A 19,643-nucleotide genomic window follows, 5' to 3' on the forward strand; every position below is an offset into this window, starting at 1 on the left:
CTGCTGACGCTGTCCCATCTCCCTAAAACTGTGCAGTTGACTCCCTGTCACTCTAACATGCCACCCCTTCCCTCCACAGACAGCCCTCTGGACCTGTCAGTCTCCCTGCTCTCCCGGCACCGGCAGCGGGCCGCCAGTCCGCGCCGTCCCCCGCCGCCACCTCCCGTCATCGCCGCGCCCGAGGAGCGCAAGTCGGTCGCGTCGCCGACGTCGACGGCGTCAACGCTCTCTCTGTGCGAGTCGGAGCCGACGCGGCTGGTGGCGGCGCCGCGCCGGCCGCGCGAGCGCACCATGCTGCCGTGCAGCGTGTGCGGCAAGACGTTCGACCGGCCGTCGCTGCTCAAGAGGCACATGAGGACGCACACAGGTGAGACGGGCAGCACAGAGGGGCTGATGAGGCGATAGCTATCGGGATTCAAAGAAATTCTTAAGATGGCTAGATAAACGGGAGCCATGCATGGCTGCTGTACATTGTGCATGTGTACTTCGTTCAGCTAGGAGGACGAATCTCTAGTAAATGCAAGCCAGCAGTCTCCGCGAGCTCAGCAATGTCCGCAGACCATGACAGCCAAAACTGATGCCTCTTCCTCTCTGCGTCGACAGGCGAGAAGCCGCACGTATGTGATGTCTGCGGCAAGGGCTTCAGCACCAGCTCCAGCCTCAACACGCACCGGCGCATCCACAGCGGCGAGAAGCCGCACCAGTGCGGTGTCTGCGGCAAGCGCTTCACCGCCTCCAGTAACCTCTACTACCACAAGATGACCCACATCAAGGTGAGGAGACCGGACGGTGGCAGCGGCGCCGCCCGGTCAGCCGGCGCGGCCCGCGGCGGCGCAGGGTTCGCGGAACGCCGCCAGAAAATAACAGCTAACCGGCCCAGTAATGGGGCTCAACTGGCCGGCAATTTCGGCCGGTAAGCACATCGGGCCGCGTCGTAAGTGTTGATGGGCTAATGGGTTTTGGCTTCCGATTAGTTGGCGCTGCAGAAGGGAAATATGGTGCGGCGTAGAGCCTCTGGGCGGCGGTGCTGCTCGGAGCGGGCCAGACGGAGGGGTTAGAGGACGCAACAAGGAGGAAAACATAAAATATCGCAAAGCATAGGTCACCTTGTTACGTAACATGAAAACAATATTGCGGAAAAAATGGAGGAGCTATTAAAAGAAATTCCCTTGCAGATGAATGGATGCAGCTTAGTTCGACTAAGCTGCATCTAAGTTGCTTGTAATCTAAGCTGCATCAAAGTTGCATCAGGTTGAGCTAAGTTTATTAGCTCAACCAGTCGATGGTTGAGCTAATAAATCCGCACTTTTCCCATGTACCCTATTTGCCTTGTCAATGCAACATTCCCAGCTCAACAAATACATCCAACTTCACTTCTTCCAACTCCCACTTCACTCCGCCTGGCCTTCTCCACTCCTTCACCCGATCAGCCCTCCTCCGATCACCCTATGACCGAGTCATTCCTGCGGCGGGGACTAATGTGCTCCCGGTACTGCACAAGCGCCACCGGCGACCCCACCGGCGCGGCGGGCCGCTCCCAGGAAGCTCCTACACCGCATTCCTGCACCCGGTGCAATATTGCACGTGCAGCGGCGGTGGCGGTGGTGGAGGGTTCACCGGTCGTGAGAGCCGACGACGAGGGCTTAACCGTGGGAGGAGTGGGGTGGGGACTCTCAGCAGGGAGCAGGGGCTGTCAGAAGGTGTCTGAATTAACCATTGGGGACCTCCTCAGCAACAGAAGGGATGCATAGCCACTGGGGAGACGGCCGATCGCGCAGTGACTGGAGCTAGCCGGGAGGAACAAACTTTCTGGGAGGTGAAATGGTAAAGCAATGAGTATCAGTTTGTCAGGCTGGCATCAAATAAGCTGGCAGGGAGCAGCTCCGCAGAGTTCGCCACTGAATTCGCCACTGACTTCGCCACCCGTCAGCCGGCCTGGAGAGCCTGTCTCCCGGCTCTCACTCGTTTCGTCCGCCACCGCCGGCCGGTCTGTAATTACAGTCGCATGGTGCACGCGCGCACCGATTGCACGTTCGTTTCTCCGTCAGCGCGGCGCATTGTGTCGCCGGGAGACAGCGGACACGTCTCGGCCGCCTGTTGTTGGCCTGTCGGTTTTCTCCGGTGGACGCGCGGCCACGGATGGCTGGAGATAGCCGGTCGCCGGTGTGCAGCGGACCGGCCGGGCGGCACTGACCGGGGGCTGCCGTGCGTGGCGGAGCGACGGGAGGGGCTGAGATGGCAGCGCGACTGGTCGTCACACTAGGATGGTTACGGGTAAACCGGGATGGTGGTGGGGAGATGACTGCTGCAGCCGGGCTGGCAGGAAGAAGCAACTGGTGTTGAGAAAGCAGCGAAAAGTTGTCAAGCAATCAAGTCAGTCAGGAATTGCAGCGAGTCAGTTTGCTAGTCATCTGGTGCAATATCCAAATCACTGCACGAAGAAGCAAACAATGTAATCGGTTTGCAAGCATCGTAGCAAGTTTTAGGGACAGCAATCAAGGCGTTATATGACGACGCTATTCAGAATTGACCAACAGCCGCCGACTTCAAACAAGCGGACAATTCTGAACTTCGTTTCAGTCCGCTCTTTCCAGCCTGTCTGTGACCGATCCGACAGCACTTTGTTCTCGGGTATGATTGACAGTATCAGACGCGTGGCGAAATCAATCGGGTCGCGTTATCAGATATAGCGCGGTTCATTCACAGCCGGAATGTACGCGGCGATTTTTCTGTACCTTTGTTGTGGCTTTCAGCTTCTGAGAGTAGATAGGTAGCGCTAAGAAGTAGCGTTCGAGGAAAATATTTCCTTGCAGAGTTCTTACAGTTCTTGACTGTGATAAATGAACTGTGACAATTGTCATAACAGGACTATGGAGCTTAGACAAGTTGCAAAATATTGCTACATTTGTTGATTTTCCTGATTAGGTATCGGAACAATCTTTATTTTTTAACCTAGCACAGCCGATGAGATCTTGCCGATGAACCAGTCACCATCAACCACACAGTGACACCGAACAATATTTTTCCACTCAAAGCATGCAATTACAATGTACAATCTGTACAGTTTTCGTGTAACCATTATCGGTCACTTCCCCGTACTGTAATTCCACTAATCACTAAATATCACCTCCGATTCCCCTCACCACTCCCAATATGAACTGCCCAAACCCACGCAATACGTTAACCAGAAGCTGCACAACTGACTTGTAAATGCCACTCTGGGCGGCCGAGCGGGCCCATTGCAGCGGAACCGATTGGCGACCAGATGTTACCGTTTGGATGCGGGGCTGTTATCGCCTGTCTTCTGCGGTCGAGTCTGCGCGGTGATTGGGAGCACCTGCGCCGGAACTGACGCGGGCCGATGGACGCGGTGATGCTGCAGTATGTCCACGTTCCGCTGGCTCGGGCCTGCAGAGATGGAAGGATGGAGGGCGGTGCAGCTCGGCAGGTTGGTAACTGTCATGAAGTAACGGAGCGGATATACCTCGACGGATATCGTGAGACGGTGCTCTTCGAGTCCACTGGTGCTCTGCTTCGGTGCTCCTGTAACTGCAGTGCCGGAGCTCCGATGACGTGATCCTGCTCCCGTGCAGTGCTCCGGTGTTCTGATGAACGGTACTGTGCTCCGGTGCTATGGGGCCAGTGCTCCGCTGTCTGTGCTCCGCCGGTCAGCAGCGGGCGGTTCCGTGCCGCGCCGGCCGCGCTGCAGGCCGTCCGATAGTCGCCCGCCCTCGACTGCTAGCCCTCGACCGCCGCCCTCGGCTGCTCTAGATGTGGCCAATCATTCCCGCTCTGCTCTCCCGGCGACTCGGGGGCCGCGGGCGGCGACGACAGTACCGCAGCGAGGAGACCGCAGCCGGCAGCTGGCTACAGCGCCCTGTTGGTAATGCCTGCCGTACTGCTTCACATCCCTTCTTTCCGCTACGCCTGTCCGACTGTCCGTCTGTCCACAGGGTGACATTGCCCTGATAGTGATGGTGCTTGCCGAACTGTTTCCTATTTCTTTTTCGCTTTCTATCTGTACGTTTGTCTGTTTCCTTCTTTCCCATTTGCCAGTATGTCTCCCATCCTCTCTCTCTCTCTCTCTCTCTCTCTCTCTCTCTCTCTCTCTCTCTCTCTCTCTCTCTCTCTCTCTCTCTCTCTCTCTCTCTCTCTCTCCCTCCCTCATCTACCCCCACAGTAGCTGCAGAGTCAGAGTCACTGCCTCCACCCCATCTGCACCACCACTACCACCCCACAGTAGGCCGAACGGCAGCCGGAGGCACAGCACGGCCGACCACGGCATGCCACACCAGTCACTGCCAATAGAACCTGAACCGGGACGGGAGGGGAGGGGCCCCGGGCGAGGTTGACAGCGCCCGCAGAGCAGGGCCGCTTTGTCCGCGACACGACCAATGTTGCGTGTCCGCTCTGCATGCAAGGGGAGAAGGAGAAGACAAGACGAGCGCAGAGATGAGGAGAGAGAAGACTGAGGATGAGAGAGCGAAGATGTGAAGAAGGAAAGTGTAGCAAGGAGATGAAAATGAAATGGAAACGAGAGCAAGGAAACACGTTAAATGATGCAACCGAAAAGTTGCATTTCCAGTTTCATCATTCAACGCCATCTTCGACCAGTCTCTCCCATGTTCATTTCAGGGGTGTCCCGTCTGAATATATAACATCGCCAGCGCGAATGAGAAGAAGAGCGAAGACCGGGGAGAGAATAGTGGAAAGAGAAAGATGAGAGAGAGAGAGAGAGAGAGAGAGAGAGAGAGAGAGAGAGAGAGAGAGAGAGAGAGAGAGAGAGAGAGAGAGAGAGAGAGAGAGAACGAGCGATCAGAACAAAAGAAGAAAAGGAGGGTGAGTGAGCACGTGCTATCGAGAAGGAAGACAAAGCGAGGAAAACAAGATCCCTGGTCGGAATTCAGTATTACGGTGATAGCACGGTGCTTATGGGACGCCACCCTGTTGTCTCCGGGCTGCGAGAGACACGCCGAGAAATTATTGTCTGGAATTTATTATGGCCTATGGGATCGGGCCAACAGTAGCCGGAATAGGCCCATTGTTTGGCTCTATGATAAATCACGTCCATTTAGGCGTGTTGGGCCGGAGGGCAGTGGGCTGAGCACTGCCGCCGGCGGCGGCTCGCTGAGCCGGTAATGTCAGGACGAGCGGCGGCGCTGGAGCCGGGTCACGACGGAGGGCCGGCCGCAGGGCACGGCTGATGGTTGCGGGAGATGACCAGCGACCGGCTACTGGCTACCGGCTCTGCTCGGTGGCAGAGCTCAGCAGCACGGCTTGGCTGGTCATGAAGGGTATTTATTCACTGCACAGTGGCAGCGCCAGATGGCGCGGGAGGTAACTTTGTCAGCGAACTCGTATATCGGTGGATGGATAAAGTTGACGTGGGCGAAGATTCCAAGCGCCGGTCAAACGTCGCACGTGCGTATAGTTAAAGCTCACGTCTGAACAATGCCGAAAACACTCGCAGTTAGTGGCGAGCGCAACAAAGGCCAGATCTAGAGATGACGCGCTGCCCTGAGTGATTTCGGAAACAATAGAACCCCTTTCGCCAATTAGTCGCAGTGGAGATCTGCAGATCACCCGGCGGACAGATCACCGCCTGCCAGTATTCTGCCGCTATCGGCTGCTCGTCACCCCTTCTGTTCTGTCCGACGTTTCCAGTGCGGCAATAAAACGACAATAAAACGTTCAGCGCTGAAAACCGGGGCCGGCTATTGGGGTGGGGGCTATTGATGTGATCTAGACCAGCGAGCACCATCTGACGCAGCCGAATAATAACCCTTGAACGGACCAGAAAACGAGCAACTTCAAAGCCAAATGGTCGAGATCTAAAGCGGTACTGTTCTTGTACACGAGTGGTGTGTTTAAAACAATACCAAGTACTTGATTGTTGACAGTGCACTGCACATCAGACATCATTATCTGATTTATTTGAACGATGCATCATCATTTGTTCATAAGGACATCGTCATTCATCATCAGTTTCCGCTTAGGATCTCGTCCGAGTCTCGCCACCGATCGGCATTTCGTAACCGTATCACACACACCCAGCTGTAAGCCGCCGCTCCGGCAGCCGCTCCGTATGCGCGCCGGGCACGTATAGCGGCGCACCACAATGGCCTCTCTCGATCTTGTCACCGCGCTGCACGGCTAATCACAGGCGCGCCACTGCCGCCGCGCCGCGCCGCATCTCGGCGCAGCCTCCCGACGCAATCAAACGGTCATTGCGAGCATGACTGGCGTCCGCGCGGCCACCGGCCGGCCGCACTCGCCAGTCGCCATATGTCCGAGCGAAAGTGCACGAGCGACGACGGCAAACAGTGGCGTGTGCGCGGCGAAAACGGCGCGGTGGCGACGAGCAGAGACCGCTGCGGTCGGCGTCGGTCCGAGTTGCGGTTTAGGTTAGTCACGGTCGACCCCGGACAAACCAGAGGACGGGTCACGGATGTCGGCACGGTTAGGGGCGGTTAGTGGTGCAGAACCAGCAGCCCCGGTAATTTACTGTGAAATGTCCAGCCAAAGTGGTCTATCTGACTTAACCACTACCTGTGGGATTGCCTGCATCCGTCATCTCAGCCGACAATCAACAAAATTCAGACACACAAAATATCATTATTCGTCGACAAGCCGTCGACCTCTAATAAACAAACATTAGTTAAGCATTCGGTGCGAACGAGATTTGTCTGCCATCTCTTAGGGGCTCTACCCCAGCTGTCGTTGAAGGAGCTTTCCCAGCTATGCATATCCTGAAGGGATATAGCCACTTGTACCTCAGAGGAGCGCTGGCTCATCGGAGGAGCTCAGACGACAGACAGCCTACCCCAAAGGAGCTTTGTCGGCTATCCGCCGATCGGCGGCGGGCGGCCAGCGCCTCGCGGTCTGGCCAGGGCGCTCCGTGAACGGTCGATTGGGATCGGGTGTCGTGCTATCAGCGGTGCGCCCCGCCCGCATATCGCGCCCATGCAGGCGCCCCGGGCCTTCCGGAGCCGACACACACCTGGGTATCGGTACATCACGGTGGCAGCTGCCCCCTGTTCCCCTCCCTCCCGAGGGAGGCGACAACAGAGCCGGTACGACGCAACGCGCCCGCATCGCCCGGCGTCGGGCCAGGTGAGGGCGGCGGCGGGTGGCGAAACGTTATTAATACCGAGCGGGCACCTTTGTTTTTGTCGGACAGAGTTGTGGTGAATCAGACCCGGGTCTGATACTGGTGACGCAATCAATGCGCTAAAATGATTTACAGTTTCGTAGCTTTGCTGCTAGAAATCGAGCTTCAATCTGGCGCAAAAATATTGATAATGACACATTACATTTGACAGACGCTGGGATAAATCACATCACCATTTTATCCGCCGCCCTGGCCAGCAGAGGCCAGTGGTAGCCCAGCCTGTGTCGGTGCGTGCGCAGCTCCACTCCGCCGGCGGCGGGTATGGGCCGGGCGGTGGCGCGGCCAATGCCAAAGAGCCTGCAGCCGCGCCACAATCCATATTCATCGGCCGCTCGGCCGCAGAAAAACTAATGATATCCTATCGGAAGAAGTCTCAATTTGTTCTGGTGCGCGGCCCCGGCCGGGCGGCGCGCGATGCCGCTGCCGATAGGGCCGGCCGTGGTGCGGCTCCGCCCGGCCCATTAATGACCCATATGCTACAGCGGCGCCGCAGTAAAAACCGCAGCGCGCCGATAAACACCGCGCCGCGCCACGCCGCGCGGTGTCACGCGGCGTGGTGCGGAGGGCAGTGCGGAGCGGCGCGGCGCGGCAGGGTAGGGCCGGCCGGCGCCGATCAACTGACCACACTGAGATCTCAGAACAGGGGCACGCCCTGCACAAAGAGATCAGACGAGCTGTGAGCCAGATTACAAATCCCTACATCATAAATCCCTCTGAATAAGTCAAGAACTATCCAGGCTTATTTCAAACATCGGACCCATAGAGACCCAGCCTCGCAACCGTCCCTCCCTGCCCTTCCTGTTGTCCTGAATGGTTGCGCAAGACCGGCGGCGGCTGCATAACGGCCGGCTGATTCTTGTTACACATCACCGGCAGTGTAATTACTGCGTGTACCGGGTCCCTCGGGACTGACCGCAGGCGGACAACGCCGAATGAATGGTCGATCCGGCCCGCCGAGCGCTGCGCCCCAGAGCAAGTCATCTCCGGTAAACGGAATACACGCGCGCTACACTCGGTGCTCTATTATCAGAGGAAGAACACTGCAATGACATCGTGTTCGACACTGCGTAAATCATCGGCCGCACCGACAGCTCCTCTCGCATGAGCCGCGCGGCGGGGTGATCGTCTCCGATTACCAGTGCCGCTCCCCGCAGCACCTGCGTTCGTGCGCTGTCGGCGTTAGGTGGTCTAATGAGTGACCGTCTGACCGCCGTGTCCTGCCGTTCTGTGGAGGCAGCGGCCACCCAGCGGCGGTCTGCCCGCGCCCCCTCCCTCCGCCCGCGGACGGCAGCTAAAGACCAGGTGGCGGGGCCGGCCAGCGCCGGTCAATATATCAGCTGACCGGGCTCTGTCTGCCATACTGCACACCTGATGGCCCCACTGCACGCCGCGATGGGATTAGATGGGAGAGGGACTAGGATGGGACGGGAAGGAATGGAAAGGGATGATACGAGGCATAGTATGAAGGGATGGGACAATGTTGGAAATGAACCTACCACAACTAAAGCACAGGTTTACACACAGGAACAGGCAAAATGTCCAGGATCACCTGCAGCAGCTGTGGCTACAGCAATGTGGGAGATGGCGAACTGGGATGGGCCATCCGGCTGCTCGTCTTCTGTCGAATGGACGACCTTGTCATCCGGTGACCACCGACCGCCCCATAAGCAGCGCGACAGGTCTCGGCGGTGACACCGCCTGTCCTCGGCTGAATCACCGACGGGTGGTCGCTGCAGTTCAGCTCAGCCGGCGCCGCGACCCGCCGGGTAATTCACGGGCCAACCCGCCGAGCCAGTGTCAGCGGCTGCACCGGCGCACGCAGACTTACACCACACAGCCTGAAATACGATACTGATCTGATTATTGAGAGCACCACGCCGCCTTTTGTGGTTTGGGGCCGTGCTCGTAATGTCTGCAGTGCAAGAGTGTGGTTTATATGCTGAATCTGGTGACGTTTGTGTTACAGGAGAAGCCGCACAAGTGCCAGCTGTGCTCCAAGTCCTTCCCGACTCCGGGTGACCTGAAGAGCCACATGTATGTCCATAACGGCTCCTGGCCCTTCAAGTGCCACGTCTGCAGCCGCGGCTTCTCCAAGCAGACCAACCTCAAGAACCACCTATTTCTGCACACAGGTGAGCGGGCCTTGTCAGAATACTGGCCATAGGGTTATACTGCATGAGATTTTCCACAAAATTAATTATTGTGTCCCTAAGATCTGTCCATTATGATATATAACGCCGGGCCATTGTCCATCATTAACTATGAGAAGCTCTGCAGAATGAATGCCAAGCCAGCGGCAACATACCACCGCCTAAGCCGGCATTTGCCACGAAAACGTCTTAATGTCGCCATCTGCGCTCATAATTGGTGGGACAGCTAAATTAGAGGCCACTTTAGCTTAGTTCTTCTGAGCGTTTAGAACAACTGGAATTGCATGTTTGGCTGGGGCGCGGCGGTGGACGGCTGCAGTATCTGCCGCCATCGCCACTCCGGTGGCAGTGGCGAGCTGACGATATCATCGCCGACATAGCTGCACCCGGCCACCGTTTGGGCGGATCAGACCCGCCGTCTGGAGTGTTACGTCAGGGGGCACCTCACTCCGGGTCCCCGCCCCCTCGAATGGATGGTGGCGTATCGGCGATCACCGCGGGACACGAAGTTACTCTGAAATTTATTTATAGACAGAACAAGCATGTGAGACGATAAAGATGGCAAGAAATGAAGAATACAATGAAAAATCTAGCTATTACATAACTGTTCTTGTGTGCTGCATTCCAGTGCGCATTGGAAACAACAATCGCTTTTTTATATTTACTCAACTGCTGTCGGGCTAACTCAAATTTTTCTATCAATGTATTCACAGTCAAAAACCAGAATCGTCTTCCAAAGATCTTTAGAAAGCCGGTCCTTCAGCGACTGTGGCCGATCCGTCCTAGTCCCCATCCTTCCACTCAAGCAAGGAGGTCGTCTCATCACCCTTCCCGGCCTCCTCCCCGGCGGTGGGCCCGGCCTCCTTGAGACCCTCCCCGGCTGTCCCCCGGCGGTCTCTCCGACCGCCTCCCCGGCGGTGGTCCCGGCGGGGGTCGTGTCGGCCGGCTCCATTAGGCCGGTACGACACGGCCCAGGCGGCGGCGGCGGTCACTACCATTAGGTGACGGGGCGGCCCGGCGGCGGGGCGGCAGTCTTTTTGTACCGTACCGGAGACGGCGGGGGGCGACTGATGAGGGTAGGGTCCGAGAGACGCGCTGTCACTACCACGTCATGAGCCGTGGGGTGTGAAGGGATTACTGAGATCTGGTGCGATAGGTGTAATGAATTCAATTAAGGAAAACTAGATTATTGATTCTTAAGCCTTAGAAGATGAGTTCTCCAAAATGGGAATTATGTCAAGAAAGTCGAACAATGAATGTGGATGTGATAGTGTGAGAGAGTAAGGAAAACTGGGTGATTCAATTCCAGGGCAACTTCTTGAAATCGTATAGTAGATTTGAAACGACGCTGCTCGGGATATTTTCGTCTCATCGTATCAGACAACTATGTAAACTCTCCGGCACTAATTATTTCCCAGGCTCGGATGGTGTCGCGAGAGACAATGTTATTACAGGCGTTAGGCATTTGATTCATGACGTCCACAATGAACAATGGTGCGTATATATCACAAAAAGCGCTCTAAAAACGTGATTGAGAAAAGACCTCACCGAGTACAATATCAATTTTCTGGCGCCGAAAACAAAAGCGTCGCGGCTGCCGACGGTTCGCTGGAGAACACAATGCTCCAAACTGCGCACTCACCGGGCCGTTTTGTTCTCTCCAATATCACGCGGTGAATATAGATTACTTAGTCACACTCACAGGCAAACAGATGCCGTCGGCAGCCGTGATTAATCGGAGCTGGATATGAGAGAAATGACGGCCCGGTGGCGGCGAGCAAGAGCGGCGTCCGGACGGCAGGGGCCCGCCGAGACGGTCCCGGAGCGCAGCCTCCCGGCCCGCGGCGCTCGAATTGATTCAGCACTCTGTGATGTGGTGGAAAATTGATGTACGGCCCGGCTGAATCGAGACTGGGTGGCGCTCGCCGGCACGGTCAGGGGTAAGACCATAAAACGATTTCGGTACCGTTCAGGGGGCCGGCGGCGTCATTGAAGAAGATGAGGTGCGCAGGAGACAGTCATTGATCCTTAATCAGTGGATCTGTCGGAGGTGCGAGATGGAATTTCCGCACCGGTAGGTGAAATGAAATTGTCTTAAGTGGGAAAGAAGTAGGAACTCGATAGACAGAAGAAGATAAACGCAATTTGCGGAAATGAGAAATCAGTTGCGCCTACAAAACACTTTTCAGGGATTTGGCTCCAGGGAGCGGTGACATCATAGAGCTAATAAAGACACATACATCGGTGGCACTGCGACCTATTCGCTGATGATGTGACCCGAGCGACACCCGGTGGTCAGTGCCATCCCTATCAGCTCCCGTCCGATCTCCCGTGACAGATCTCTGACCGCGACAGTAACCCGTCTCCCCGGGAGCAGCCGCCACCCGCCACCGACAATTATCACACCATCGCCTCCATACATCACCCCACGACAGTCGCCGGCGAAACACGGGATCGCGCCGCCTTCCCGTTACAATGCGGCGAAAAACTAATTACCCCGGTCGGTTCCCACGGTCGGGGGACTGATTTTGTTTGTGCACACGCCCCTATCGCGCCCTGCGCTGTGATAGATGAGCGACTTCTCTCGTGGGAGAGGGCTGCTGAGGGCGCCCGTGGACCATCTCTCTCGGTCGGCCGGTCCGCTGATGGGATGTGACAGGCTGACCGGGGTGATAATGGACGCGGGCACGGGACGGGTGGGGGGTCACAGGAGGCGGGCAAGGGACGTTTGGGGGTCACAGGAGGCGGCGGCGGAGCTACGTAGGACACTAGGACAGCAGCGGACAGTGCAGTGGCGGGCTCCTAGGGTCAACAGAGGAAAGAAGTGGGGCAGCTTGGGTCAGCAGAGGGGCGGGACTCGGTAGCAAGGCTGGTGGTTAGCCAATTGCCATTCCTTGATTTGCAAATTGTAAATTTTGCCACATAAGATCATTACGATTTTGAAACACCATTAATCATTTAATTTAGTAATGATACCAATTTTAGCTGTTAAAACCAGAAAACGTGTCACCAGTGATTACCAATGGATCACCAGTTTACAGACTGGAATCTATTCAATGACGATTTGGCGGGGGCAGCCAACGTCCAGCGAGAGACTGCGCTTCAGCACGTAAACCTAGCTGGTGACTGCATTTCAGTACATAATGCGAACTGGAGACTGCAGAACAGCACAGAAACGTAGCACTTTACATATGTCCAAATCGCCTAGAGCAAGCGCCGACTTAACTATCGACACATGGTTAGTAACTAAAACACTTATTTTTGTGACTTCATCATTCAAACTGCAGCAGTCCAAAGGCACTGAACACTGCATCCCATAGAATTTAGTTAGCCATCCAATCCACCGTCGTGAATAAGTGCAGACCGCAGCAATCTCCCGCGACCCCATTGATCTCTCCTCGCCATTGATAGCGGCCGGACAGAGTGGGTGAGTGAGGAGAGAGGGCCTCTATCACATCCGCGGGGCCGGCCCGCGGCACCGTCCTTCTGAAGTAGGCGTCTGTTTATGAGGACACAGCATGATGCACACTTACGTCGAGAAAACGGGGCGCCCTCCAATCGGCCGGCCAATTACAATCAATCGGAACAAAGCAAATGGGATCGCCGCTGGAGATGATGCATTTGTTTATGCGTCGGCGGCGTGCTGACGGCGGCTCGGGGGCCGAACAGGGCTCCCGTGGTGGTGGACGGTCCGCGGCGGCCGCCGCACAGTGGGCCGATATGCCATTCTAGCGCGACAGGGCCTGAATCTTCGAACGGAACCCTTGGTTTTTTCGCGAGTAATTCGCGTAAAAAGCGGCCGATCGCAACGAAACTTTCAGTACCCTCGCGATAACTACTTTTACAGCTAACCTGAAAATTTCATGACCCTGACCTTAATGATCTTTGACCTGTGACCTTCTTTCGAGACCATGTTTGGCCGGAATCGCGATTCAGCGTATGTCGGCTCGCATTAGCCGCGGGTTTGCAGTCTTTTCTTGGTTTAAAGCGTTCAAACATGGGATATTATGTTGCTCCCATGCATTAGGGTGGGTGTCAAGATCACCAGAAGGTCAGGTCAGGTCATTGACCTTTGATGACCTTGGTTCACTTTTTCGGGTTTTACATGTTTGTAGGCTAGTTTTTGGAGCTGAATTCGAATCTAGCAACCAATTGAACATTTATTATGTAGCTTTGGTACCTTCGTAACATGCTACAAAGCTGTCAGAGGCGGTTGCCACCTACTGCAAATACCCGGCAAAACCCTTACTGGTTGACCTGACCTGACCTGACCCGACCTGGCTTAAATGTATGAAGACATCATCTATGATCGTAAATAACATTATATTCCTGATCAGCACCCAAAAACCCATAGCAGCCACCCTTTACGACGTTCTAACAGGTCCCGATTTTCCCGACTTTTGGGTCATTGACCTGACCTGGAAGGTCAACCGATGACCTAGGACCTTACAATTGGGTACTATCAGCTTCCTCTTGTCACGGGCAACACGCTCGTCTTTTCCGCGAAGCTCTAGCTCGATCAGGGGCGAAACGGCGGGGGGCGGTATACGTTCGCGGCTGGAAAAACACCACTAGGGGCGAGGGTTAAGCAAATCTGAGGGCTTATTTCAGAAAGACCGCTAAAAGAGCAATTCAATGCACTTTTCCGCAACGGTGTAGCTCTATTGGTCCCCGAGGTAAGGGCCGGTTTTCGAGAAATGTTGATATATGCAACATTTTACCTTTGATGACCTCTGGTGACGTGACCTTTGACCTGACCTAGAAATGACTAATTACTCCATCTGGAATTTCGGGCGCTCTTTCGAATGCCACTTACTACGTGTCGCTATGTGGCCCAAGAGCCGAGTTAGAAGGGGAGTGTTCAATCAACACCTCCCGGCCCGGCGCGTTTGACGCCGAGCACCGGTCCGGCGCGGGTTGATGTTTGGCTGCTACATCCAAAGTCGCAAAAAGTCTCAAAAAATGACTGTTGGATCTTGTAGTGCAATGAATCATTGACGTGTAGCGAGATTTTCGAAGCGGTACTCTGCGGTACTTTTTTTAAAAGTCTATTTTTGTGTGACATCAATTATGTGAAATTATATTTTCGTCTTTAAATCTTTGCGGTGCCAATACATCATAACCAAGTAAGAGTTCGCCATTTTCATGTGGTTATGTGTGTTCTGCAGACCCGGAGCTATCGTTTGATGTATATAAATATGGAATTCCTCCTCAAATTGTGGTTGTTTTCGTGGATCAAAGATACGTTGTCGAAGAGTGCGGGGGACGAGTTCGGTCCAAACGATTCCGAAGTTCGTGTTTAAGCTGAGTTTTCGCCATGAAATAGCAATTGTGTTGGAAAACAAAGACCACAGCAATGTAGTATGATCATTTTTGAACAAATTGGTATAGGTTTCATTGCACATCCACAAAGTTCGATTTTTTTACCCATGTCGTGCTAGACCTGGCGATCGGCCCAGTGTGCGCCGGCGGAGCGGGGCGGCACATCGGTGAAACGCCCGGCCCCGCGGCGGACTGCGGATCTACGGAGAGACCGAATCAGTCAGCAGCAGCACCGCACGGGTGTGCAGTGTGTGCCAGGAAGCCAGGAAAATGATGAGATATATTAGTTCCGTGAATTTAGAATACGCCGAGAAGTGCGTTTCATAGAACCCACCCACGCCAAAGCAAGTCAATATACCCATTACGCAACTGACCGTCGAAATGAATGAGCGAATGAATGAATGAAACGCAATGATTTATGGTATGAAAAGGAGCTGAAACATGGCCTCTGGGCCCCTCTGCAGGATGTATCAGGAGCATGAGGTCACTTGCCTGTAATTATAGTAGCAAGAAGAGCAGCCTTGCAGCTAATGTTGATTTATGAATGAAAATTCCACAGCAGCGGGCAAACATCCGACTAATACGAGTGTTTGCACGTTTTAATGAATGACAACACAGCAAGAAAAGTCAATTTGGCTTTCATATTGTACGTGACGATGCGGCAAACACCACAGTTGTTCATCAGAATGTTCCTTGCATCAAATGAAAACCATCAGCGCTTGTTTGAGGCCTGCGCAGCAGCAAGGATCATTACCCGTCTCAATAGCGTATTACCGGCAGCAACAGCACTAACAATGGACAGAATGCCTTCAGTAGCAGTAGCCTCTACTTGCAGCCTATGCACTGCTACGAGTTGCAGCCTCCGTAGCAGCAGCCGCCGCCTCCGCAGAAGCAGCAGTCGCAAAAGCAGCAGCGGGAGTCTCAGCAGCAGCAGCAGCAGCAGCAGCAGCAGCAGCAACCTCAGCATTTCCGCCGCCATCAGCCGCCGCCCCGCTCGGCTCGTCCGCGCAGCACGCGTGGTGCAGCCGCCGGCCGGTCGCTGCCGCCGACGGCCCTTCCGAGTGTCGTATTCGGCTGCAGTGCGGCCATTCATCAGTGGCCGGCGGGCCGCTGCGCCGGCACGGCAGCCGGCGGCGGCGCCGGCCGCAATCAGAGGCCAGACGGCCCGGACGGGACGACGGAGCGGCCCGGGCCCGGGGCAGACCGGGGCAGCCACCGGGCGGGCCCAGCTACTCAGCGGCGTCCATAGCAGAGTCGGTCACTGACAGACGCGGACTGGTCATCAGGTCTGCACAGAGAGACGGCACGAAGCTGCTGAGAGGGTTGGGCGAGTTGACACTCAGCCAAGTGTTGTCAACTGTCTTCCCACAGACAGTGGACTGATGGTTGGACTCCAAGACCCGGTGCCAGCCGAACCCCGGCGGTTCGGACCCACCGCTGATAGCCCCTCTACGGTCGAACGGTCGAGGGCCGCCCCCAGGGCAGAGGAGACAGAGACGGCCCATAAAGCAGGCAGTTTAATGAATGGACACGTGCAGAAGCGCCGCAGGGTTTCCGCCGACCTGGAGATATAAGGCGGTCGGCCGGTCGTACGGGTAGTTTGGTGTCAAGGATGCAAAACAAAAGGTGAAATCACCTGTCGATGCCATTAAAAATGTCCGTTGTCGCCTTTAATTTCTATTCGGTCACGCCATCCGCAGGTAAAATTCGTTTCCCTTGGGGGACGATTCTGGTTGCAGGTAAATGATGACGCACACTGGCACGCACTATCTCCATTCAGAGAATCACTTGATTAGGTACGTGACTGCCATTCACGAAACATTTCGGTCAAACAAACTGCTCATATCTGTCGGGGCACACGAGAGAACTTCTCGTTATGTTTCAGTAATTGGGATCACTCCATGACCCCAAATTAGCATCTCCAAGGATGTATGTTTCCGAGAGTAGCGCCGATGCGCGGCCCGCTCGTAAATAGTTTATAATCAAGACAGCTATCCGGCACGCTGTGTGCAGCACGATTTACAGAGTTCATCAGGCCGTGCTCGGAGCCGTATCTGCCCGGCAAATCCCCGCAACTAATAACACCGCCGGCGCAGAGCCAATTAATGAGACCAGTTACCGAGATGTATGGTAATGAATGCGCCGACTCTGTGCCAAATAAGTGCGGATTCTAGCCGCCAATTACGGCCGAGATGCAGACGAGTCGGCGCTTTTTAGACGCCAAGTGGTGGCTGACCGGAAACTGACTCTCACAAACTCCCGGGAGCAAAAACAGAAGCGCACGCGTGCACATACCAACAACAACAGCGCGTTGTTTTCAAACATCATGAAATAACAGCGCTAAGTGTCGAAATAAGACAAAGCGACAACCCTGAGAGTCAGCGCCAAAGTCAGACCTATAAGTCGGCCAGCCGGCTCTGGTCGGTTCCATGACTTCTGACAATGTCCACCGTCATTACATGTGGCACCACGTCCCCGACAGCGGCCTAATGGAGGACAAAAATGCACGCGCGCCCGACCGCGGTGCTCTCCGTAATGAAGGGGTTACACGGCCGGGCGACAGCACAGCGGCACGGCCGGCCGACAGCGAAATAGCCACCGAGGCCGGCCGAATCCCGATCATAGGGGCGGCCCGGCTATCAGAGGGGCGGGCAGACCCCGCGCGCGGACCGCAGCCGACGCTGGTCCACCAGCCGCGCACCCTCCACTAAACAAACAGCGGCGTTAGCGGATCGTAATCGTATCGTAATCGTATCGTAATCGCACGTGTAGCCCGGGAGGTCCGAGCGCGAGCCAGATCATTACCGAACTATTATCGTTGTCGTTGTTTCCAGCTCTGTGGGGTAAACAACACTTAGTGCGATTTTACGAGTGCGCCCCAGTCGTTGGGCTATCTCCGATGTTCGGAGAGGAAGGCAAGGAGGAGCTTACACCGCGTAGTGCACCGGTCAGAAGCTAGTGGCACTCATTTATTTGCTCATGAGCCTATAAAAAAGTTGGATGTTTGCTCTGAGCCATCATTACTGGGAGGAATATTGCTGCTAATCACCACCTAGCCTGAAATGGGCTGGAACCATTCATCAGGAGGCGTTAGCCGACGTAAAAATATCGGCCGGCGCCCGGACCGGCCGCTTTGGTGCTGTCGGCTTCCATTGCTGCTCTGGGCACTCAATGAGCGTGGCGTGTGAGAGCGCGGATCCTCGGCGGACCGGGCGGCGCCGCTGAGTGCCGACAGCGGAGCGGAGCGCTCAGACGGGAGCATCGGTCACAGCGGATCGCTGCAGCTGCGCACAACATTGCACTGAGACGAGCGGGGAAACCGGGTGGGCCGTCAACGGCAGAGGGGACAACACGATCACTTCTTAACTGTAACGGAGATAAGGAGATGATCCGCGATCAGCAGTAAAGACAGGGATTCAGCTTTACATGCCTCGGGTCCCCTCCCGGCAGCCGCGGGCCCCCGGCGGACACGGGCAGGGGCGGTGGCCCACCTCCTCCCCTCCCCTCCCCTCCCCGCTCATTGATATGTGCGGGTGCGTGGCGCCCCGCGCCGGCCGACGCCACAGATAAGCCCTGATTTATCTGACGCAGACGACCGGCGCGAGACGAACGCGCCGCCATCGCCTCACGGCGGTTAATGCGCCGCTTTTGTAGCGGGCGGCACGTTGCTGACTACTGGCTCTCATGTTGGGCGACCATATATCACGGCTGAGAGCTACCAGCCGGCGCGGGGCCGGACCGGTCTCGGTAGCTCGAGCGTGCAGATCCAGAGAGAAGTGGCTCGTAATGACCGACGGAGCGGCGGCCGAGCCAGACCGAGCCATATGGTGGTAATACCGCTTGATAAATCGACCGACAAATACCAATCATAACAGATGCGGGTGTGGGCGTCCGCGGCAGGGCGGGGCACGGGCGGCGCCACCGAGCTGCATTAGAACTCAGCAGCCGCCGGTTAATTGATTGACCGAGGCCTGCCACCGGCCGGCGCCACTCCCCGCTCAGTGGATATTGGGGCCGACGGGAGGATATGGGCGGACCACGCCGAGCTGATGAGGGCTGCACGGAGCCGACAGCACAGGTCATCGGATAGAGCTAGGCAGGACGCAGCGGCATATGTGGTCTATGTGTGGTTAGTTGCAGCTGCCTACAATCATTTCAGCAATGCATTACCAGACACACTCAGTTAACAATCCTTTTGTGAACATTTCTTCGGTCCTGTGGGTTCTCAATAGCCCAGCTTGAGCCGACCCGAGCTGACCTGATGTGACCTCAGTCAGTCCTAGCGTCCGCCATGTCGGTCCACCTCCGCCAGCGGTGCGCCGAAACGAGGTCTCGTTATGCGGCCATCTCGGCGCGTCGGCGGCGATCGGCGCCGCGCGTCACGTCGCGTCTAATGGCCGGCCGGCCGACTGCGGCCGCCGCTCATAATGGCTGACAAATGAACCGGTAAATTACCACCGTCCCCTCGCTTAATCAGTCGCGCGGCGGCCGGTTAATTGAGCTCGGCCACCGCCCGGCGCGGTGCCGTGGTCCGTGTGCGCGGAGGCCTCGGCTAATGGTGACGATTAGCTCGAACACGCGGCAATTTCTATCGCCCGTCAAAGGGCGTCCGACGGCCAAAGTGTCACGGTCACACTCCGCGAGCCAAGGCCGTAATGCAAGTTTATTTAATCCAGGACCGCTGCCAGAGCCTAGTCGGTAAAAATTATGGACGAAATACGATCAGTAAAATGCAGGGTTGAGTAATTGGAAGCAAGCGCCAACTGTGATCACGACTCGTTCATTTCCATTCCCCAGACGCTAGATTCATGAGCGTTTGCTAGAGTTAACAGGAAGGGCTAATTGAACACGTTTCGGTTATTTCGATTATGTTGCTTGCAACACTTTGGCGAAATCCTTTGGCCGGACGTCTGTTGCAGATAGATAGTTCATTAATACACCTTCATGCTTCCCGATGATGGCACGATATCAAAGATAATGAACACATGCATCTTGGATAT

General features: G+C 55.7%; 1 protein-coding gene across 1 annotated transcript in view; it reads left to right on the forward strand.

Moving 5' to 3' along the window:
* The window catches only part of LOC122386636 (zinc finger protein 287-like), a 43,145-nt gene that overhangs the window by 16,707 nt on the left and 6,795 nt on the right, over positions 1 to 19,643 (forward strand). Inside the window, exons 4-6 of the mRNA XM_043376014.1 lie at positions 80 to 367; positions 604 to 773; positions 9,138 to 9,303. Of these exons, the coding sequence (XP_043231949.1) occupies positions 80 to 367; positions 604 to 773; positions 9,138 to 9,303 (624 nt within the window). The remainder of the gene's footprint in view (positions 1 to 79; positions 368 to 603; positions 774 to 9,137; positions 9,304 to 19,643) is intronic.

The sequence above is a fragment of the Amphibalanus amphitrite genome, unplaced genomic scaffold (genome assembly GCF_019059575.1).
Source record: "Amphibalanus amphitrite isolate SeventyFive unplaced genomic scaffold, NRLGWU_Aamphi_draft 000258F_arrow, whole genome shotgun sequence".
NCBI lineage: Eukaryota > Metazoa > Arthropoda > Thecostraca > Balanomorpha > Balanidae > Amphibalanus > Amphibalanus amphitrite.